A 24,333-nucleotide genomic window follows, 5' to 3' on the forward strand; every position below is an offset into this window, starting at 1 on the left:
GGGAGGGTTTAGAAGGAGCTCTACGAGGAAGTCTTAGCACAAGGCGTGCGGCTGAATTTTGCAGGACTTGTAACTTTCTGATGTTTTTGTCCGATGTTCCCAGCAACAGCACATTACCATAATCTATTCGGGAAGTGATAAGTGCCTGAGTCATGGTGCGCCTGGAGTTCAGAGGGAGCAGGTCCAGGGTGCGGTTAAGAGTTTTCATGACTCCAAAGCACTTACCTACTGTTTTTTTGACATGGCTGTCATAAGAGAGCTTGTTGTCTATCCAGACACCCAAGTTCTTAGCTTCCTGACTAGGTGTTGGTAAAGGTCCTAGACAGGTAGGCCACCAGTCTTTCGTCCACATTGTATCTTTTCCTCCTATTATGAGTACCTCCGTTTTTGTGCCATTTAATTTGAGGCAATTTTCGTTCATCCAGGCTGCAAGTTTGCTCATGCAGGATTTAAAGTTATCGGCCTCAGAGGAGGGAGCTTGAGATAGGGAGATCAAAAGTTGAGTATCGTCGGCGTAGGAGACTAGCTCTACGCCGAACGATTGGACAACCTCTGCCAGTGGAGCCATGTACAGGTTGAACAGGGTGGGACTCAGGGCAGAGCCCTGAGGTACCCCCTGTCCCAGTGTCATGCTGTCTGAGAGGAAGATCCCTCTTTGGACCTGAAAGCTTCTGTTGGTAAGGAAGGCTTTCAGCCACCCCAGAGCCTCTTTAGTGACACCCGCCCGGTTTAGACACTGTAGCAAGGTGGAATGTGCTACAGTGTCAAACGCGGCGCTGAGGTCTGGCATGATAAGGGCCATAGTCTTGCCCTCATCGGCTCCTTCCCGCAGGGTTTCGGTAGCTCTCAGGAGAGCTGTTTCTGTGGAGAATCTTGATCTGACGCCAGACTGTGATGTGTGAAAGGCATTTTGGTCTTCAAGATGGGCCATAAGTTGGACATTGGCTATTTTCTCTGCTAATTTAGCGGGATAAGGTAGCAGGGAGATGGGACGTAGATTCTCCAATAAATCCTGACTCATATTAGTTTTTTTTTTGATGGGGAGCACTATGGCTTTCTTCCATTCTGCAGGTAGACAAGCAGTGGAAAAGGATAATTGAAGTATATGTCTGAAGTGGGGCTCTAAGACCGACAGACTGGCTGCTAGGATTTTAGGAGGCGCAGGATCACTTGGAGAGCCGGATTTAATACTTTTGCAGGTAGACACTAGTATATCGGCAGACGGAACGGAAAAAGCACATAGATGGAGTTGGGTGCTTATGTGATCTTTACTCTCAGCCAAATCAATACCAGGCATTTTGTTTCCAGAAAAACTAGCATATATATTCGGGATTTTGCCAGAAAAATAGTTAGCAATTTTATTGCAAGTTTCCACTGAATCATTATGGGAGGTAGGGCTGGAGTCAATTATTGATATTTCCTTGAATATCTGGAAAAGCTCCTTCGAGGAGTTTTCAGCTTCCTGGATCCGGTCATTGTAGTGAGAAGCTTTGGACGCTCGTATCTTTTTATTATATTCTTTTTGTGCTGCTTTGTACCGGGCTTTAATTTCAGGGCAGAAATTTTGACGCCACTCTCTTTCAAGCTTTTTACAAGCAGTTTTGGCACCTTGAAGCTCCTGACTAAACCAAGGGGCCGATTTATTTTTCCTCGTGGCATTAGTTATAGTGCGTTTGGGGGCAGTGATGTCCAGGGCTTTTGTGATGCATACTTGCAAGTGATCATATGCTGTCTCACATGCCAGTCCTTTCGGAGGCCCAGCATCTTGGAGGATTTTTATGAAGGAGTCTATGGAAAAGTTTTTCCATTTCCTACGTGTGTATTGCTGTAAACTTTGTTTATGATGCTCAATGCCATCCATTTGGAGTAGTATAGGGATAACAAAGTGATCAGACCAGGGTACTGGCTGGGGAGGCAGGGTTTGAACTCCCTTCCAGTTCCCAAATACAGGGTCTAATAGATGTCCTTGTTGGTGTGATGGTTCGGAGTTTTTTTTACTCTAGTTGTAGGGAGAGTAGCTCAGCTATGATATCTACCGCCTCCTTATCTAATGAATCCTCAAAATGGACATTGAGATCACCTAATACTAATAAACGATTTTTCCTAAGTGCAAGATGGGTTAAGGCTTCCATAAGAGTAGGAGTGAAATCATAGAGCCTTCCAGGGGGACGGTACATAAGAATACCGGAAAGAGAGTGGTTAGGTCCTGTGGTTATGGTGAAAGAGCCAGCTTCACTATGGTCAACAAAAATTGGAGAGAGGGTGCATTCTATAGGCGCTTTAGTAGCAATAGCAATGCCACCACCTCTGCCATCCTTTCTATCCAGTCTCGAGAGGGAGTAGCCAGGTGGTAAGGCCTGAATAATGTCAGGATCTGAATATTCATCCAGCCATGTTTCCGTAAGAAACAGAATATTAATATTATCATCTTCAAGTAGATGAAATATTTCTATACGGTGTTTCCGCATAGATCTGCAGTTAAGCAGAGCTGCTTTTACTGTGTTATCGCATTGTTAGGTATCACATTATTAACTGGCGTAAATGTGCATACACTACAGTTCTTCATTGATAGTGCATTCATGGCGTGGTTACAGCATAAGGGAGTGTAGGGCTGCAGATCTAACAATTCCTGTCTGCCATACCTTATGGTGATGGGTGTAGGAGAGCCAGGGGTTATGGCCCCGTGCCCCGTCCGGCCGCGGACGGGCGCAGACGGGCTTGACTTCGGCGCGCTTCCGGCGCGCCCGCTGCACGCGTCCGCTGCGCGGTCGCTGACCCAGACACATTTATGGGGGAAGCGGGGGTCGCTGGAGCGCTGAGCTGTGAGCCCTGAGCCCGGAAGTGCTGGGCTCCTCCTCACCCTCCGCTCAAACGCCCATGATTGGACGCGGCGGAACGGGGCGGGAGTGGGCGGACTACGTGGTTCCCCAAGCTCTAACTCAGCCTGGAGATGAGGTGAGGTACAGGTACAGTGAGGTACAGTTTTCAATTTCAGTTTTAAAATATCAACACACACGATAACGTTTTAAAATGAGCCTCAGTCGCATCAATTAAAAAACAGCGCGCTAGAAGTGCAGCGCTATCCGTGCAGCTGATAACACACAAGCGCTAAGTAGATGGAGCCTGCCCCTGCCACCGGCAAGACTCTTCTCCACCCATGAACGACAAGAACGCTTCCTGCGATCGGCAGTCGAGGATATCACTGCCTCACAAGATAGACATGTCATTATAGGGGGGGACTTTAATATGGTCTTTGATTCGGCTATGGACAGGTCGGCACAGCGCTACCCGCAGGTCGGGGAGTTCTCGGCCGACGGCAAGGAATGGCTGGCGGAGGTGGGGCTCCTGGACATCTGGCGCCACATGCACCCAACAGACAGAGACTATTCGTATTACTCCCATGCGCACAAGACGTACTCGAGGCTGGACCACTTGTTGGTCACGGCCCCGGTACAGGCACTAGTCTCGGGTTCGGAGATAGGAGTGCTGTCCCTTTCGGATCACGCCCCAGTTGATACCACGATGAGCTTGCCCCCAGTGACTCTTCCCCCTCGAACGTGGCGCCTACGAGACACCTTGCTGCACAGGAAGGTGGTCGTGGATCGTATTGAGGGAGCTATCCGGGAATACCTGTTGCACAACGATAATACAGACACCGCCCGGGCTACACAGTGGGCGGCTCTGAAGGTGGTCCTCAGGGGGGAATTCCAGGCTAAGAGGGAGGAACTCACTGATAAGGTTCGCGAGCTTGAACAGATCCATCGCAGAACGGGGGCCCCTAGAATATGGCGACAGCTCAAAGGGGCTAGAAAGGCCCTGGCGGCTCCGGACTTGGACCGAGCAGAATACGCTGCACTCCGGCTGCGCCACACCTTTTATACAGGAGGTGACCGTTGTGGCAAAGTGTTGGCCAACAGACTCCGAGTGGCACGCCAGAGTCAGCTGGTAAAGGCGATCACTAGCCCTACGGGGACCATGGAGACGGAGGACGCCCACATCGCGGCCGTTTTTCGTGGCTTTTACAAGGAACTCTACACTGGGGAACCGCCGGATGAACCGGCTGTAGCCGCATACTTGGACTCGGTCGCTTTGGCCTCCTGGACCCCCTGCAGGCTGAACACCTGGACAGGGACATTAGGATAGAAGAAGTGATCTCTGCCATCGCTCGGCTTAAGCATGGCAAGGCACCGGGCCCAGATGGGTATACCGCGCTTTTCTACAAAACGTTTTGCACATCGCTGGCTCCTATCCTGACCCGTCTTTTCAACTCGTTTGCCGCGACGGGGGCTATTCCGCCTGATCTTTTGCGAGCTTCTATCTCAGTGATCCCCAAGCCCGGGAAAGATCCGACGCACTGTGGATCGTATAGGCCGATATCTCTTCTGAATGTCGATCTGAAATTGTATACTGGGATACTGGCTGCTCGCTTGGCCCCGCACTTATCCGGTCTCATTGATCCTGACCAGGCCGGTTTCGTTCCAGAGAGACAGACGGTTGACAACACAAAGCGGATTGTCCACCTGCTCAAAAAAGCCTCCCGGATTCCGGGAGAACGGATGATGTTAACGGTGGACGCGGAGAAAGCGTTCGACCGAGTGCACTGGCCCTACCTGGAACAAGTGCTGGTGAAGGCAGGCATAGGGGACAAGTTCCGCACCATGGTTCTCAACTGCTACAGACACCCGACTGCTGTGGTTCGGGTGAATGGGTATGCCTCCCGGGCCTTTAACATCGAGAGGGGCACCAGGCAGGGGTGTCCACTTTCACCCCTGCTCTTTGCTCTTTATATGGAGCCGTTCGCCCAACGGATACGAAACAACCGGGCGGTGACCGGCGTACGGATGGGAGGTTTTACACACGCTATTAGCCCCTACGCTGATTATGTCATCCTATCGCTTGACGAGCCACAGACAGCTCTACCGGCCTGCGTCGAAGAGCTGGCCGCCTTTGGCGCGGCCGCGGGGTTTAAACTGAATATGTGGAAATCGGTGGCTCTGGATGTTTCCCTAGACCCGTCCACCAGAACGGACTTGCAGAACCGATTCCCCATGATTTGGTCGTCAGAGGCGATACCATATCTAGGGATCCGGATAGCGCCCACCTTACCGGCCATGGTATTGGCCAATTACACAGCCCTGGGTGTTAAAATTAAGGAGGAGCTGCGCCGATGGCGCAGTGGTATCCTTTCCTGGTTGGGCAGGATAGCTGCGGTTAAAATGACAATTCTCCCACAGGTACTGTATCTGTTTCGGGCCTTGCCGCTCCAGCCACCGGTGGGGTGGATTCAGCAGTTGCAGGCGGACGTTTCGCGTTTTGTTTGGCAGGGGAAAAAACCTAGAATGCGTAGAGTCCTCTCATTATTGACCCCTGAGGCGGGAGGGTTGGGGATCCCTGACTTCCGTAGATATTTCCGAGCGGCGCAGTTACGTTATCTTGTAGATTGGAGTAAGTGGGAGTCCGATAAGCACTGGCTCTTCCAGGACCAGGCAGGGGCGGGGCGACCCTTGCAGGAGGTCCCGTTTTTGCGCCGGATTCATCGACCTAAAAATCTGTACGCCTCCTTTGTTACACGAGTGCCATTACGGGTTTGGGATGCTACTGCCACTACATGCGGCCTCACCTCCTTCCCGTCACCGCTCACGCCGCTGGTGGATAACCCTGATTTTACCCCGGGCATGGAGCGGGGAGCGTTCGCACACTGGAGAACAGCGGGGTGTAGAACCCTGTGCCATATGTATGACCGCTATATGCAGGCACGCCATTGGGCTCTCCAGCCACAGGTGAGAGAGACTGCTGATAGGCGCTTTCTGCCTTACGAACAATGGCTGCTTACACGTACTTCGGACTCTAAACTGATTACAGACCTTTATAAGTTACTGCAACCTCCATCCACACACTTCTATAACCCGGGAAGAGAGAGGTGGGAAAGGGAACTAGGGAGGACACTGAGCCCTAAGGAATGGGAGAACATATCCTATAGAGCGAGGCATTCAGAGTACCATATGGGCCTTACTGACACACTAACTAAAGTCTCCACTTATTGGTACTACACGCCGGAACGGGTACACGAATTTGACCGCAGCAAGGAGGACACATGTTGGAGAGGGTGCGGGCACCGAGGTACACTTACACACATTTTATGGGAGTGCCCACTCCTGGACACATATTGGAAGGAGGTGCTGGACAACATTGATACACATTTTGGCATTGAACTACCGCGCTTCCCTGCTTACACCTTACTGGGGCTCCCGAATGGCCTAATGTACCCACTCAGATCTCGCAGGGGTAGGCAGATTGCCATCGCGCTAGGCTCAGCAATACAAAATATCTTGATACATTGGCGCACAGCTACGGTACCCTCTGTCACAGGCTGGTTCCATAGATTGTGGCATGTGTTAGGCATGGAGAAGTTGTCGCTGATGGTGGCAGGGGATATATCGCAATTCTCAGAACTTTGGCAGCCATTTCACTCCCTGTTGTTGACGGAATTTACAGAAATCACCTGTCCCAAATACCTCCGCCTCCTGAGGCTTACGAGCCCTGCAGCACAAGCTTCGTAACTTAGTGGGAAGACGCACTTCCCCGGCAGGTGGGGATCTTGTGATTGGCCTGGAATGATGAAGGTGCACTGGACGCAGAGGGTGGGTGGGGGGGGGGGGGGGAGTTGGGATCCGGGAGTTGGGTTGTTGGGGTTCGGGGGAGGAGTTTGAAATGGAAATGTTATCTCATACTGTGGCCTGGCGCTCCAGGTATAGCCGTAGGGGACTGATACAATATATTGCATGTAACCGTTCCAGCTGGAATTGGGGTTCTCCCCACCCAAACAGAATGTCCCATGTTGATGCTTATTGGTCTTTGTGTGAGATGCTGAATAAAATACTTTAAACATAAACAAGTAGTCAACAAAACCATCAAGCTACAATATCAGGTAATAGACAAAGCCTCCTTGACTTCAAAAACCAACGCCTGGATGGTAATTCCAACATATAAAAAGTTAAAACCTCAACCATACCGGACAGAACATTTCGCAAATCAAAAAAAGCGTAAATTGATTTTACTGAGACTGGGTGCGTATTCATCAAAAGATCTTACTCCGAAATGGAAACGGGCTTGGCCCACAATGGATTGACGCCTGTGTGACCAAGGAGAAGAGTCAGTACTCCACCTACTATCTATATGTCTGGCGTTATTACACATACGGACATTATTTCTTCGTCTTAAGCATCTCCCTACCTCCGCCATCCCCCAATTTGGAGTTTTTTGTCACTTGTTTCTAGTTCGATGTCTGTTAAGGAATAATACGTACTGACCCCTAAAAATGCTTGCTAGTGGTAGTGGTAGTGGGCCCCACCGGCTGAAATTAAGCATGCCTAACACGTGTTCCGCCTAGTGCTACCAGCATGACCTGTTAGTATCCCTCTCTGTGCTGATCTCAGGTTGCATTTCCTGGAATGCTGCAGTCTCCACTACGTCCATACGGAAGAATGAGTAATTGCTAGGAACCGAGGCCGTATTTCTGTTTCTCCTCGTTACTGTGGTGTCTGGTAAACACAGAAACATATACCCGCGCCCACATGCGCACTAACACCAACACGCACGCGCAGTATGCACTCAGACCCACTCTCTCACTGTGTATCGGCATTTCTTTATGTTCGCTCTGTTTACATGTGTCTATATAAATGTTGTGCAGGCGTGAGTAAAAGGAATGGTTTCTTTCCATCTGCTCTCCTACCGGTGCTATTGAGTATGAGTCTGAGCGCGTGAGTTGGGTGAATGGGCGTGTATACTGTCTGTGTGTGACTTATTGTATTTGACTTACTCTGTGTGCCTTACAGTGTTCGTTGACTGGGTTACACATCTCTGCATTCATGCTGCACTGTATAGAGGTTGTGTGTCTGTGCATTCCATGCATGAACGTCCGCGTGCTCGCAAAGTGTTCCCACGTTTATTCACTCTGTGTACATTGCGCAAGTGCTGCATGAATGAGTTTTTTGTACGTTTTTCCCATGCACAAGTAGTGTGTTTCACATGTTTCGTGAATATCGTGTAAGATATTTTATGCACATTTATATTTTATATGGTGCATGTGGTGCTGTGGGTACACTTGGTGACCCTTGACACGGCTCCAGGCAGTTCGCTCCCCCATGCTGCGACAGCACCACCTGTTGCGCCGTAAGTCTGCTTGCTCTGTATTGCTTGTTTCTTGCTTAAATTGTTTTTCCCCTCCCCTTCAGTTTATCTCTGCTTAAATCTGTGATCTGTGCCCTCATTTGCCCTCTGTCCCCTCGCCGCTACTGCCCCAGTCTTTCCTGCCGCTATGCCCCCTGCGGCCCGCCCCCACCCTGCTTGTACTGTATTGCCTCTGTTTAACTCTTAAATTGCTTGTTTCTCCTCCTTCACCCTTGGTTTCTGTGCCCTGTGTATGGCCTCTGTTTAACTTTTAATTGCTTGTTTTTTCTCCTTCACCCTTCGTTTCTGTGCCCTGTGTATTGCCTCCGTTTAACATTAATTGCTCATTTTTTTCTCCTTCACCCTTGGTTCCCGTGCATGTGCCCTCCTTTGCCTTCTGTTCCCTCACCATTCCTGCCCTGCTTTTCCCGCCGCTGTGTCCCATGCGGCCCGCCCCCTCGCTCGCCCATTTGTCCACTCCCCCCTCCCAGCTGCTCCTCCCTCCCACCTCCCCTTCTTATGGCGGCGGCTGCGCGGTGAGGAGAAAGACCCTTGACCCAGCTCCAAGCAGGTACCTTCCCCACGCCGTGACAGCACCACCTGTTGCGCCGTAAGTCTGCTTGACCTGTATTGCTTGTTTCTTGCTTAAATTGTTATTAGGTCTCGGCTAGCCGCGCGAAGCGCGTCTCCGCCGAGCCCCTTTTGTCGGCATGTGTGCTTCCCAGGAGACAGTCCTGGCCGCGCGCATCGCCTTGGAGGCGATTTCAAAGTGGCACGCGCACGCGAACGAGCGCTGCGGCCAGGCGCTGTCTCCTGGGAAGCACACACGCATGCGCATACACACCAAGTGCTTCGTGAAATTGCAGATGACGGTAAGTAAATTTATTTACATTGCGTGTGTCTAGTGTGTTGAGAAGTTAAAAGTTTCAAGTTGTTTCCCCTACGATTCCCCTTGTGGTGTGCCTGGAGAGAGAGTACGACTGTGCCTAGCAGTGACCGATCCCTCCCCCTCACTTTCTGCCACGGGACCTGCTTCGTCCCCGGACAGACAGACCTGCGCTTACCTCTCAGCCATCTTCACATGTCCCAAGGCCCCCCGTCGTCTGTAGGGTCCAGTCTGAGGCTCTACTCCGCCACTGCCGGTCCGGGCTTCCCCTTCCTCGCGCCCCAGAAACTCCCCGGCGCGCCGGGAGTCGCAGAGTTCCTGTTCCGGACTCCCCGCTTGGCACGAGCTGTACAAGAAGTGCCCGCTGGGCGCTCTCCGTGCCCCCGCTCGGTGAACCCTGGCTTCCTCCTCCCCGCGCACCGTCCGGTCTGTCCCCGTGGCCGTCAGGGCGCCCTCGGCGTGCCGGGCTTTCCCCGCACACTATCCGGACCTTCCCTCCCTCCCTCCGGCGCAGCAGGGACTCGGAGCTCAGGATTGAAACCCGAGCCTTCCTCGCGGGAGGGGGAGGGAGTGGAGAGGACAGCTGGGAGGAAGAGGGATGGCACAGGAAGGCAAGGTGATCGTGGCGCCGCTCAGACAAGAGGAGCAGTGCAGGGTGGGGAGCCTGGGACGGGGAAGAAGTGCAGAGGGCACATGTAGTCAGAATTAGAGAACTTACCCACGAGACAGTAGGGATGTGAATGTCCCCCGATTGCCATGCGGGTAGAATGGAGCGGCAGGTTGCACTCCAAAGGGACAGGCGGGTAAATTGCCACAAAGAAAGGAAGGCAAACAAATCCTCGCGAGTCTCACTCACATTGACAGGCATCGAGTTGTCCCCGTGTCCTCCTGTTTTGTTGTTGTTTTTTGGGCAGTTTTATATAGCACAAACTGGACCCGTAGGTATTGGAGCGTTTTACATGAGCCCCAGTGAATCTTAGAGTTTATCCATTTGTATCTCTTCCTTGAGCTACTTTACAACTTGTACATTTCCATTTCAGAGTGAGTGTGCAGAGTGAGTGTGCAGAGTGAGTGTGTAGAGTGAGTGTGCAGAGTGAGTGTGCAGAGTGAGTGTGCAGAGTGAGTGTGCAGAGTGAGTGTGCAGAGTGAGTGTGCAGAGTAGTGAGTGCAGAGTAGTGAGTGCAGAGTAGTGAGTGCAGAGTAGTGAGTAGTGAGTGCAGAGTAGTGAGTAGTGAGTGCAGAGTGAGTGTGCAGAGTAGTGAGTGCAGAGTGAGTGTGCAGAGTAGTGAGTGCCGAGTGAGTGTGCAGAGTAGTGAGTGCCGAGTGAGTAGTGAGTGCAGAGTAGTGAGTGCAGAGTAGTGAGTGCAGAGTAGTGAGTGCAGAGTGAGTGTGCAGAGTAGTGAGTGCACAGTGAGTGTGCAGAGTAGTGAGTAGTGAGTGCAGAGTAGTGAGTGCAGAGTAGTGAGTAGTGAGTGCAGAGTAGTGAGTAGTGAGTGCAGAGTAGTGAGTGCAGAGTAGTGAGTAGTGAGTGCAGAGTGAGTGTGCAGAGTAGTGAGTGCAGAGTGAGTGTGCAGAGTAGTGAGTGCAGAGTGAGTGTGCAGAGTAGTGAGTGCCGAGTGAGTGTGCAGAGTAGTGAGTGCCGAGTGAGTAGTGAGTGCAGAGTAGTGAGTGCAGAGTAGTGAGTGCAGAGTAGTGAGTGCAGAGTAGTGAGTGCAGAGTAGTGAGTGCGTGAGTGCAGAGTAGTGAGTGCAGAGTGAGTGTGCAGAGTAGTGAGTGCACAGTGAGTGTGCAGAGTAGTGAGTGCAGAGTAGTGAGTGCAGAGTAGTGAGTGCAGAGTAGTGAGTGCAGAGTAGTGAGTGCAGAGTAGTGAGTGCAGAGTGAGTGTGCAGAGTAGTGAGTGCAGAGTGAGTGTGCAAAGTAGTGAGTGCTGAGTGAGTAGTGAGTGCCGAGTGAGTAGTGAGTGCCGAGTGAGTAGTGAGTGCAGAGTAGTGAGTGCAGAGTAGTGAGTGCAGAGTAGTGAGTGCAGAGTGAGTGTGCAGAGTAGTGAGTGCAGAGTGAGTGTGCAGAGTAGTGAGTGCCGAGTGAGTAGTGAGTGCCGAGTGAGTAGTGAGTGCAGAGTAGTGAGTGCAGAGTAGTGAGTGGTGAGTGGTGAGTGCAGAGTAGTGAGTGCAGAGTAGTGAGTGGCTGGCCCGGTTTCTAGCTCAAGCGGCACCGGCACCTGTAGTCTAAAGATAATATCTCTGCCTCAAGTGAAGTACTCTGGTACCCAAGGATGACTAGCAAACAATATTATTCACAACGTTGCTTACTATTCAGCAACATTTGACAGTTTGCAATCAATCTTTATAAAACAATTCAGAGTTTGATAACAAATTAATGCAACACATTGTAATATACAATGGCAATAGCTCAAACTTTAATGCTGCGAGACCTATTGCATTGTAAATGCTTGTTTTTTTTCTTCCCTTCAGTTTATCTTTGCTTAAATCTCTGCCCTGTGCCCACTGTCCCCTCGCCGCTCTTGCCCCAGTCTTTCCCGCCGCTGTGTCCCCTGCGGCCCGCACCTCCTGCTTGTACTGTATTGCCTCTGTTTAACTCTTAAATTGTTTGTTTCTCCTCCTTCACCCTTGGTTTCTGTGCCCTGTGTATTGCCTCTGTTTAACTTTTAATTGCTAGTTTTTTTCTCCTTTACACTTGGTTCCTGTGCCCTCCTTTGCCTTCTGCTCCCTCACCGTTCCTGCCCCGCTTTTCCCGCCGCTGTGTCCCCTGCGGCCCGCCCCCCGCTCGCTCATTCGTCCACTCCCCCTGCCCTTCTTATGGCGGCCGCTATGCGGCCGCGCTGAAGGCGCACCTAAGGCAAGCCCGTCTGCGTCCGTCCGCACCTGGACTGCGCCCAGTGCCAGAACCCCTGGCCCCCGCGAACGCCACAACGCCAGTCTCCGCTCCGACTTCAGCTCCCTCCACGCACTCAACACCGGACGACCATGCACCTGCTGCCTGGCTGCCCCGAAACGTACCTAAGGACCCTTCTCCTGCTGGAACTGCAGTTTCACCAGCATCCGGCACGCCAACCTTCCGACCAGGAAAGAGCCCAACTACCTCAGATGCATTCTTCTCAACACCCACTTTGCACGCAAACACGCCGTTGAACTCTGGGACCTACTCGACTCAACCTCCCCAGATGTTGCCTTCCTGACGGAGACCTGGATGAACCCCTCCTCATCACCCGACATCGCCATAGCCATCCCGGAAGGGCTACAAGATCATTTGCAGGGACCGCACTAACGGAGTAGGAGGAGGAATCGCCATCCTCCACAGGAACACTCTCAGAGTCTCAACCAACACCGACGACACCCTCAGCACCGCGAACACCTGCACTTCCAGATCCACACCGATCCCAACATCACCCTCAGAGGAACCCTCGTCTACAAACCCTCCGGACCCCGACCACAGTTCAGCGACTCCATCGCCGACTTCGTCAGCACACACGCCCTCGACTCCATGGACTACATCCTCCTCGGGGACCTGAACTTCAACCACGAGAACAGTAACAACACCAACTCCACCACCCTGATCGACAACCTCGCCAACCTCGGACTCAGACAACTCGTCACAACACCCACCCACTCCGCCGGCCACACGCTTGATCCCATCTTCCCTGCAAGCCCCCAAGTCTCCTTCAACCACACCACCGAACTCCACTGGACTGACCATCGCTGCACCCACTTCACCTTCCGGAAACCCACTATGCACCACCGCACCCAACAGTTCCTTTGCCGCTGCTGGAGTCACTGAAGACCAGCTAACCACCACCCTCGTACGGAGCCCACCCGCCGACCCTGACACTTCCGCCCGCAACCTCAGGCAGTGGATCGACGACTGCGCCAACACCCTCGCCCCGTTCAAGAAACCCTCCAACCGCCACACCAGCAAGAAAGCCAGCTGGTTCACTGAAGACCTCCAGGCCTCCAAACAAACCTATCAATCAAAGAGGGATGTAAGGGGGAAAAAGGCTATATAGGGCAGCCCCCCACTCAACGAATATGAAACAGAAAGCCCTATTCAGCCTGCATGATATGGATCTCAAACTCTAACTAATGGGGACATACCTCATATTGGCTCACCAAGAAAAAGTTAAATTTAACCAATGCTGTGTTACAGGTCCGGACATGCCGTAAGATATAAAAATAGATGTGCACAGGATCACCCACATAAAGAAAATATGTGAGAAGGCAAGGAAAGTACCTCACGGACGTAACACCCGAGGGGGTTCCCGGTTTATTAATCACCGGTATACCCACTTCTCATCATCGGTTACTTTCCTTGCTGGGAGGATAAAACAAGTGCAAAAAGAGTGTGCACAAGAAAGAATAGAGAAAGAAACAGACAAGGAGTGTACAAATACACTACCTAGTAGGACAGAGAAAAGTGCTCAGAAACAATTAGCAAGTACCTACATCCAACAACCAACAAATATAAAAATGTGAGGTTTGGCTAGCTGAATAAATTTTATTCTGGTGCTGCCAAACTTCACAGTTAAAAAATGGTTAAATTGATACCATTCATTTTTGTGACTGGACCGACATGTTTCATTGCCTTGTCATTGGCAATTTCGTCAGGGCAAATAGTTGGGTCTCTATTCTCAATCCTCCATTTTTTCATATGAGGACCTGTACACATACACACATTAAAACAGAGCACAGCGGTGGTCAATTGGTAAGTCAATAAAAGAGGCTCTAGCACACAACAAACCACCCCGTAGCCGGAGGCTGCAAATCACTATAATTACCTTATGCTCGAGAATGGTAATTATACCGTTGAGCATCAAAAAGACGGCGTGTCAAAGATCACGAATCCGTCATGGAAACTCCTAGGTGTGAGTCACCTGTGCAGAAAACATATAACATTGCCATTTCATACATAATGATATATTCAAGTCAGATTCTGTTGTTATCCGAGTGTACTAGTAAAGTGAGGAGCTGGAGGGGAGCTCCCCATGTTGCTGTCAACAAGATGTGCCACTGATTTGCACAGTGGTGACAGCCGCCACAGTTATTTAAAAACAGGAAAGTTTATGACAATGTGCTGCCAGTATTACAAGATGTACAGCGTGAAATATGCAGGGAGCTAACTTGCCAGCAAATTCCAAGTGCTAGCATGGTGGACCGAACCCAAACCATGTTACTTCACGGGATTCCCGCTCACCTGCAATATGGTTAAACGAAAGCATCCCTCCACATTTTGTCCCCCAGTATCAGTTCTGGGTCCGGAAGTTGCAGTTTTTGAGCAACGAGTATTACATGAAGTGGAGGCCCTCGAACAACAAACACACTCCCATCAGGGACATAATATGACTAGAGAGGACTGGCAAGCAGTTAAAGCATTACAACAGAATTTCGCAATCACCATCAAGCCGGCGGACAAGGGTGGGGCCGTGGTCGTGCTTAACACCGCCGACTACGAGACGGAGGTGCTGAGACTTCTATCTGTGCGCACCAACTACAGTCCCATAATGCGTGACCCCACCCAGGAACTTGCCAATACCATCAAAAATCTAGTGGCGGATGCTGTATCCAAGAAATGGGTAACTACCAAGGAGGCTGACTTTATTATCAATGCGAATCCTCACGTACCGGCATTCTACATCTTGCCTAAGTTTCATAAGCCACAGCGTCCGCCGCCAGGACGCCCAATCGTCTCTGGTATTCAATCGATCCTCGAACCCCTGTCTCAATTTTCCGACTTCTTTCTCAGAGAAGCAGTCATCACACAGAAATCGTATGTGCAGGACACCACAGATATTTTAAACATTTTGAAGGACATGGCTTTTGATCCCACCAACCAATTACTGGTTACTATCGACATCGAATCATTATACACCAGCATCCCCCAGGGCGCTACGCTGGTGGCAGCAGCTAGAGCCCTGGGTGCGATGGAGTGGTTCTATGACACACCTGTGTCATTTGTCCTCCAATGTATTGAGCTGGCACTCACGAGAAATTTCTTTGAGTACAAAGTACAACTGTACTTACAGACGTCTGGGACATCTATGGGGGCTACATTTGCCCCTAGCCTGGCCTTCATTTATATGGGCCAGTTTGAGGAGAATGTGATTTACCATTCCTCCAATCCTTTCCTGAGCAACATCCAGGAATGGAGACGTTACATAGATGATGTCCTCTGTATCTGGACAGGTACAGAGGACCGGCTACATTTATTTCTTGACTGGCTAAATCAAGCTGATGACAGCCTGCGCTTTACCTGGTCCATTAGCAACAGCAAGGCAGTCTATCTGGACGTGGACATATTAGTGGGCCGATTTGCAGCCACCGGCTACGGGGTGGTTTGTTGTGTGCTAGAGACTCTTTTATTGACTTACCAATTGACCACCGCTGTGCTCTGTTTTAATGTGTGTATGTGTACAGGTCCTCATATGAAAAAATGGAGGATTGAGAATAGAGACCCAACTATTTGCCCTGACGAAATTGCCAATGACAAGGCAATGAAACATGTCGGTCCAGTCACAAAAATGAATGGTATCAATTTAACCATTTTTTAACGGTGAAGTTTGGCAAACCTCACATTTTTATATGTGTTGGTTGTTGGGTGTAGGTACTTGCTAATTGTTTCTGAGCACTTTTCTCTGTCCTACTAGCTAGTGTATTTGTACACTCCTTGTCTGTTTCTTTCTCTATTCTTTCTTGTGCACACTCTTTTTGCACTTGTTTTATCCTCCCAGCAAGGAAAGTAACCGATGATGAGAAGTGGGTATACCGGTGATTAATAAACCGGGAACCCCCTCGGGTGTTACGTCCGTGAGGTACTTTCCTTGCCTTCTCACATATTTTCTTTATGTGGGTGATCCTGTGCACATCTATTTTTATATCTTAAGGCATGTCCGGACCTGTAACACAGCATTGGTTAAATTTAACTTTTTCTTGGTGAGCCGATATGAGGTATGGCCCCATTAGTTACAGAGTTTGAGATCCATATCATGCAGGCTGAATAGGGCTTTCTGTTTCATATCTCCAAACAAACCTGCCGAAAGCTAGAGCAGAACTGGCGCCGTGAACGAACGCCGAACAGCTACGCAGCCAACAAGAACGCCACCCTCAGATACCATCACCTCATCAGATCCGCCAAAAGGGCCTCCTTCTTCCATCGCAAGATTGCTGACATCCACGAGAGCTTCAACGCCACGACCGCCCTGACAACCACGGAGACCCCCGTCCCCACGACCACCATCCGCACCGACCACCTGCTCTCCTGGACCAACATAAACGACGACACCATCAAAATCAAACATCATCCACTCCGGATCCTCGTCAGACCCATGCCCACACCACATCTTCAACAAAGCCAGCACTACCATCGCACCCCACCCCTGGAAAACCATCAACATTTCCTTCGAGACAGCAACCTTCCCGGAGGGGAAGCTCACCCACTCAGACAACACCCTCAGTACTGCCAAACACCTGCACTTCAGGATCCACACCGACCCCAACACCACCCTTAGAGGAACCCTCCTCTACAGACCCCCCGGACCCCCGCCACAGTTTAGCGACGCCATCGCCAACCTCGTCAGCACCCATGCACTCGCCTCCACAGACTACATCCTCCTTGGGGACCTGAACTTCCACCTCGAGAACACCAACGACGTCAACTCCGCCACCCTGATCGACAACCTCGCCAACCTCGGCTTCAGACAGCTCGTCACCGATCACACCCCTGCCGCCGGCCACACGCTTGACCCCAACTTCTCAGCAAGCAACCACGTCTCCTTCGTCCACACCACCGAACTCCACTGCTGGACCGATCACCGGTGCATCCACTTCACCTACAAGAAGCTCACAACGCACCACCGCGCCCAACAGCTGGAGCAAAGTCACCGAGGGCCAGCTAACCGCCACCCTCGCCCTAAACCCACCCAGACGCCGACGCCCGCAACCTCAGACAGTGTATCAACGACTGCGCCAACACCCTCGCCCAACTCAAAAACCCTCCAACAGCTGCACCAGCAAGAAAGCCACCTGGTTCACCAAAGAACTCCAGGCCTCCAAACGCACTTGCCGGAAATTGGAGAAGAAATGGACCCACAAACGAACACCGGACAGCCACGCAGCCAACAAGGACGCCACCCGCAGACACCACCACCTCATTAGACTTGCCAAGAGATCTGCCTTCAAAACCCGCGTGGACAGCAACGCACACGACAGCAAAGAGCTCTTCAGCATCATGAAAGAACTCTCCAACCCCAGCGCCAATGCCAACGACATCCCGCCCTCACAAGAACTCTGCGACTCGCTGGCCACCTTCTTTCACCGCAAAATCACCGACATCCACGACAGCTTCAACACAGCAGCCACCCCGACCACACCAGACTCCACCCCACCCACGAACCCCATCCGCATCAACAGCCTGACCTCCTGGACCAACGTCAACGATGACGAAACCCGCAAGACCATGAACTCAATCCAATCAAGATCACTGTTTGACCCCTGCCCGCACCACATATTCAACAAAGCCGACACAGCCATCGCACCCCAACTTTGGAAAGTGATCAACACCTCCTTCGAGAAAGCCACATTCCCGGAAAGCTGGAAACACGCCGAAATCAACGCCCTTCTCAAGAAACCCAAAGCAGACCCCAAGGACCTCAAGAACGTCCGGCTCATCTCCCTGCTCCCGTTCCCGGCGAAGGTCATTGAGAAAATCGTCAACATGCAACTGACCCGATACCTTGAAGACAACAACATCCTGGACCCATCCCAGTCCGGATTCTGAAGAAACCACAGCACGGAGACAGCCCTCATCGCCGCCACAGACAACATAAAGGCCCAACTGGACAACGGCGAAACATCGGCCCTCATCCTCCTGGACCTGTCAGCTGCCTTCGACGCGGTCTGCCACCACACACTGAAGACACGCCTCCAAGAAGCCGGAATCCAAGAGAAGACCGACACGCACGCAACCTAGGATTCATCCTCTTCTCCTCCCTCTCCATGTCAAAGCAGGTCAACGCCGTCTCCTCCTCCTGCTACAACACCCTCCGCATGCTTCGCAGACTATACAAGTGGATCCCCACCGAAACAAGACGGGCGGTGGCACAGGCCCTCGTCAGCACTAGACTGGACTATGGCAACGCACTCTACGCAGGCATCCCAACCAAACACCTGCGACGCCTGCAACACATCCAAAACGCCCCCGCCCGACTGATCCTCAACATCCCTCACCACAGCCATAGCACCCTCCACCTGAGAGACCTACACTGGCTCTCCGTCAACAAGAGGATCACCTTTAAGTTGCTCGCCCACTCACACATAGCACTCCACAAAACCAGACCAGCCTACCTCAACAGCAGACTCAGCTTCTACACCCCCACCCACCAGCTCCGCTCCGCCAGACTCGCCCTTGCCGCCGCCCCCCGCATCCAACGTACAACCTCCGGCGGCAGATCCTTCTCCTTTCTTGCCGTCAAGACCTGGAACGCCCCCCCCCACCCACCTACGGCAGACCCAAGACCTGTTCACCTTCAGAAGACTCCTCAAGAACTGGCTATTCGACCAGTAGCAGCATCCCCCCCAGCGCCTTGAGACCCTCACGGGTGTGTAGCGCGCTTTATAAATACTTGATTGAAGCACGCAGAGATCAACGCCTTACTCAAGAAATCCAAGGCGGACCCCAAAGACCTCAAGAACTTCCGGCCCATCTCCCTGCTCCCATTTATGGCGAAGGTCATCGAGAAGACCGTCAACAAACAACAGACCCGCTACATCGAGGAGAACAGCATTCTGGACCCATCCCAGTCCGGTTTCCGCAGCAACCACAGCACCAAAACTGCCCTAATCGGCGCCACCGATGACATCAGGGCCCTGCTGGACAACGGAGAAACTGCGACCATCATCCTCCTGGACCTGTCAGCCGCCTTCAACACGGTCTGCCACTGCACACTACGCACATGCCTCCACGACACCGGGATCCAAGAGAAGGCCCTGGACTGGACCACCTCCTTCCTCTCCAGCAGAACATAGAGCGTCCACCCCCCCCTTCTGCTCCGAAGCCACCGAGATCATCTGCGGCATACCCCAGGGCTCATCCCTCAGCCTAATGCTGTTTAACATCTATATGGCACCACTCGCCCACGTCACCCAACTGCACGACCTCAACATCATCTCCTACGCCAATGACACCCAGCTGATCCTCTCCCTCACCAAGGACCCCCACACCGCCAAAACCAACCTCCATGAAGGAATGAAAGCAGTCGCCGATTGGATGAAGAATAGCCGACAAGCTGAACTCGGACAAGGACGGAAGTCCTCATCCTCGGATCCACCGCCTCGGCCTGGGACGACTCGTGGTGGCCGACCGCACTGGGAACAGCTCCCACACCCACCGACCATTCACGCAACCTAGGGGTCATCCTCGACTCCATCCTCTCCATGACAAAGCAGGTCAACGCCGTCTACTCCTCCTGCTTCAACACCCTCCGCATGCTCCGCAAGATCTACAAGTTTATCCCCACTGACACGAGAAGAACGGTCACACAGGCCATCGTTAGCAGCAGGTTGGACTACAGAAACGCCCTCAACACAGAAGCCTCGGCCAAACTCCTGAAACAACTTCAACGCATTCAAAACGCCTCTGCACGCCAGATCCTCGACATCCCTCTCCGCAGCCACATCACACCCCACCTGAGAGACCTGCACTGGCTTCCCGTCAACAAGAGGAGAATCTTCAAGCTCCTCACCCAGGCACACAAGGCACTCCACGACACCGGACCAGCGTACCTCAGACGACTCAGCTTCTACACCCCCATCCGCCAGCTTCACTCCGCCGCCCTCGCCACAGTCCCCCACATCCGAAGAGCGACCTCCGGCGGTAGATAGTTCTCCCACCTCGCCGCCAAGACCTGGAACACCATCCCCATCCACCTACGACAGACCCAAAACCTGCTGACCTTCAGAAGACTCCTCAAGTTCTGGCTTTCTGAGCAATAGCAGCATTCCCCCCTCCCCCAGCGCCTTGAGACCCTCACGGGTAAGTAGTGCGCTTTACAAATGCTATGATTGATTGATTGATCTGTGTACTCTGTGCATTTGTACTTTGCGTTTATGTGTTGTGTGTGTGAGTGTGTCGCTCGTATTATGTGTATGAGCTTTTTTTGTTTGCAATGTAGGGTTTTCAGTACTTGTTTGTTCTCTATGCACCACTATGCTCGCAGAAGTGACGAGAGGGAAGGTTGGGCAAACAAGGCATTTGACGTCAACCTGGATTTGCACCCACCCATGTAATTTGGCTGTACTCAAACCTGCACACTGAGTTTGTTTTGTTGTTTTTTTGAACGTACCTCTATTTAGTTCGCCGTCATTGTTAATACTACTAATCTGATCTGAAGGTAGTGATAGAGCGCGCGAGGTCACCCAACCAATAATTTCGCCGCTTTCGGCTTCGGGCCCATATATTTCAATTCACCATATACATTGATCAGGTGACTTCACGGGCTCTACCAATTTGTGTGTATTCCCTACTGTAATTACTCAGTGTACCCGACTTACCATCCACCGCCACGGGTACCTATGACCACAATAGATCAGGGAGCTAGCTGTAAAGGAAAGGCAGCAAAGTATACCAACCCAAATAACATTCAAAATACTTTGTAAAATGACCACGGACAACTGGAAGTTTTAAAATCTTTATCTAGAGTTCGTTTTCTTCTAACATGAGATTCACAAGAATAAGGCAATCAATAACCAAGATAATGAAGAGTACATAACTATAGAGAAATAAAGTCAGGGTAATCATTGAATTACTAATATGAGATGCAAAGGAACGCTATGCATTTAGGGCAAAAGTTCTTTGGACAGTTTAAGTAAGGCCGTTCTAGACCATATCAGGAAATGACAAACTGCAATGCAAAATATGATTTCTAACAGGTAGGGTAACATGGGAACACGTTATGGAAATATGCAAATGACTTTACGTTTCAATAATTGCGGTAAAAGCATGGAAAAATCAACATGTGCAAAGGTGTGTCTTTATTAAAGCAAAGACAGAAAATAGGAAGGTGCAAGTTCAAAGAGTTTAGAGCAATATTTACCTAGACTGGTGTGGAAACCAAACCCTGGCCACGGGTCAGTTAAGGACAGGAAACCCTCAAGGAAGGATACCCCTCAATGGACAGCAGGTGCAGAATAGACACCCAGGACAGGACAGGATACCCTCAGATTAGGAATCAGGACAGGACCTCAGGACAGGACAGCAAACCCTCAGGACAGGACCGCTCAGGACAGGACCGCACCCGCAGTTTGGAAGCAACGCCTGCGCTCCACCCTCTCAGCAGCTATCGATCAAGACCCCGATTGGGTCAGCGAACTCCCAGCAAAGTGCTTCGCCAGCACTTTAAGGTTCAGTAGAACCTTAGTCTATGGTCAATTTCGGACAGAGTGCTCCGCAGCTCTCTGTATCTTCAGTCACCTATTGAGTGCGTTGGGTCAGTGACAGGTCAGCTAAACCAGACAAGTCGGACAATTCCCTAGGTGAACCCAGGGTAGATATACAGTTTGGGGACGGTGTACCACCCCCCAATGTTGCAAAGTGTCAGAATCCCTCAATTTGGATTGGTCCTAAGGTAGGATTTGGGTAACACACCAATCATGACACACTATTTGGATGCCTAATTTACATCTCTGGGTACCGCCTAGCGAGATTGGGGTTCCCATGAGAAACTGCGCAGAATACAGGCAAAGAATACATTTTTGCAACATAATGGAACAATATAGTGATGCTGCGGGGCGAAGGTGCTGTTTCCCAGGCTTGCTTCTGGTATCAACCTTCTTTGGCAGCAATTCAATGCCAGGATGACTTTTGTCGAGTCTGCGCACAAGTACCCTCCAAGATGGCTTTCGGCTCAGTCAGACCCCCATTCCCCGCGGTACATGAAAAGTAAGCGAGAACAAATTAATACATTAGAAATAACATTATGAAAACACATCACAGGGTTTGTACTTTCAACTTATCACTAAGAAATATACTTATGCAGTCTAAATGTTAGCTACATATAAACGAGTACAAGAGCAGTGGCACGAGCAGTACCACGTTACTGGCAAAGCTATGTATTACGCATGCGCATTATTTTCCCTCCAAACCTGCAGACACATCAGGACACGTGAGTGTGGCTGACGCATGCGCAGTAACTAAATACAAGCAGAGGCCATTTTTATTGACTCAAATAAGTCGTTTTAGTGAAACACATAGGCAAGCGTCGTGGACCTTGTTTAAACATGAAATAAACGTTAGTAAGACGTACAAATTATTACCTTGTTACACATACACGAGGTTCATGACAAAAGCAAGTCGCAAATGCGAAGCTTTGCTTCATCAATCCCCTCTTTGATGATATTTACTATCATCACAAAATCTAATGGAACCAGATGCCAACTTATCACACCTTGTACAACTCTATCTCTTCCAACAAGCGATCCAGCTTCTCTCTTTCATTTTTGGTAGGGTGAGAATTCTTCACCCTTTTGTATATCTGATTATTCATTTCTTCCAATTCAAGCTCATCCACACTTCGTTTCACTCCTCTGGCATTCACTTGATGCTTTCGGGTGTGCTTACCGCATTTGCAACAGGCAAAGATGAAGAATAGGATAAGACCTATAATTCCAATTGGCATCAGTACCTTGAACAATAAGTTTTTACCTAAAATAGCAAGCCAATGACCTACATTCGAGAGACCATCTACCAGTCTCTTCCAGGCACTGTCAACCTCGAGTGGTTTGAGTTCCTTTTCCAAATTCGTAATGTTTTTCACATATCTTTTGAGCTGTACACTTTTGTCCGGAATATAAGTGCAACAATGTTGCGCCTTCAACATCCGGCAGACTCCGCCCTCTTTCGCTAATAAGGTGTCAAGAGCAAGTCTGTTCTGCAAAACCATTGATCTGATCGCAACCATTTCGGTATGACCAGCAGAAATCCATGAGCTGTGTCAGTAGACAACACATCCACTATAGTAGACAATTTGCAAATTCTGTGAGTGTTCAGAACCACTCCCACTCCAGGTATTAGTGCACTGAAAATACTACCCATTATTTCACCTACACTTTCTCTTTTACTACGCACTAAGCCATTAGTATTTTCACTGCTTCCAGCAACTCCATTCACATGGTATATTTTCGGGAAGACAATGCCAAAATAGCAGCTTCCATACCAGTGATCCGGCAATTTGAAATAAGCCTTGTCCCCACAAATATAATAAATTCCAGGAAACACAGGCTCTGACCCATTTTTGAAACCCCAACCTCCAATTACCTTGTAATTATGTTCGCATTCACTGGAACCAATGAAAATGTTATTATAATAGCTAGTCTTCTCGCGGTGAAGACATAGCTTGCCTTTCTTTTCAAAATCCAGCAACAGAGCAGGACCCGCCCCACCAGTTGAGGTGCCTTCCATGTTCTCTGCCCATTTTGGCCTTTTCTGACTTTCGTCATCTGCCTTTCTTTGTATCTTAATTCTCCTTTTCTCTGCCATGTTCAGGAACATCTTTTCCTGCTCACGCAAAGAACAAGTCAAGTTATCTCTGTGTGCGTCACCTATGTCAATATTACCTATAGTCAGAAAGTATTCACCCATATAGCGAGTAACGTCACTTTTTGTATGTACAGGATTCAAGTTCCCACGTATAGGAAGTTCAGAAAAGATCACGTCATTGTTAGAGTAATAGTACTGTAACGGTCCTCTTTTGTAAAATAAACTAGCTAAAATCCTACAGGAGATTCCATATGTCAGCGGCAAGTGATGGTATGTCACGCCTTCAGCTACAGAGGTAGGTAGCTTCATGCAGACATAGCAATCTTCAATTTCCATGGTCTCTACATAGTGTACTAACAAGTTTGCGAAAACATTTAAGTGTGTCTTGTTCTTAACTCCGTGATAATGTAGTCCTCCCTCATCTGGTGCTTCTAAGTCTTGTTTTGTTTGTCTCAGTGCTCTCTCATGTCTTGCTACACTCTGTGTTGTCAGCTCTTCACTGTCAGTATTTACAATTTCAGTAGGGACAATATTAGTATTTTTGCTCACAGCAAAGGGAATGAAAATTGTTAGTCCTATCCAAACTAATATCAGGACAACTATACTACATACACATACCTTGCAGCAAGTTTTGCAACAGCTGCGACTAGGTCTACCACTCACGCTTGAATCAGACATTTTTTGCTCAGAAGTAGTTTCTCGACCCCTCTTTGTGTCTTTACACAAGTAGCTTACTTTGT

General features: G+C 50.3%; 1 protein-coding gene across 1 annotated transcript in view; it reads right to left on the minus strand.

Annotated features, from left to right (window-relative positions):
• Positions 1 to 24,333, minus strand: part of LOC144752974 (E3 ubiquitin-protein ligase TRIM39-like) — a 411,520-nt gene that overhangs the window by 38,105 nt on the left and 349,082 nt on the right. Inside the window, exon 7 of the mRNA XM_078640783.1 lies at positions 9,535 to 9,554. Coding sequence (XP_078496909.1) covers positions 9,535 to 9,554 — 20 coding nt within the window. The remainder of the gene's footprint in view (positions 1 to 9,534; positions 9,555 to 24,333) is intronic.

The sequence above is a fragment of the Lissotriton helveticus genome, chromosome 5_1 (assembly GCF_964261635.1).
Source record: "Lissotriton helveticus chromosome 5_1, aLisHel1.1, whole genome shotgun sequence".
Taxonomy (NCBI): domain Eukaryota; kingdom Metazoa; phylum Chordata; class Amphibia; order Caudata; family Salamandridae; genus Lissotriton; species Lissotriton helveticus.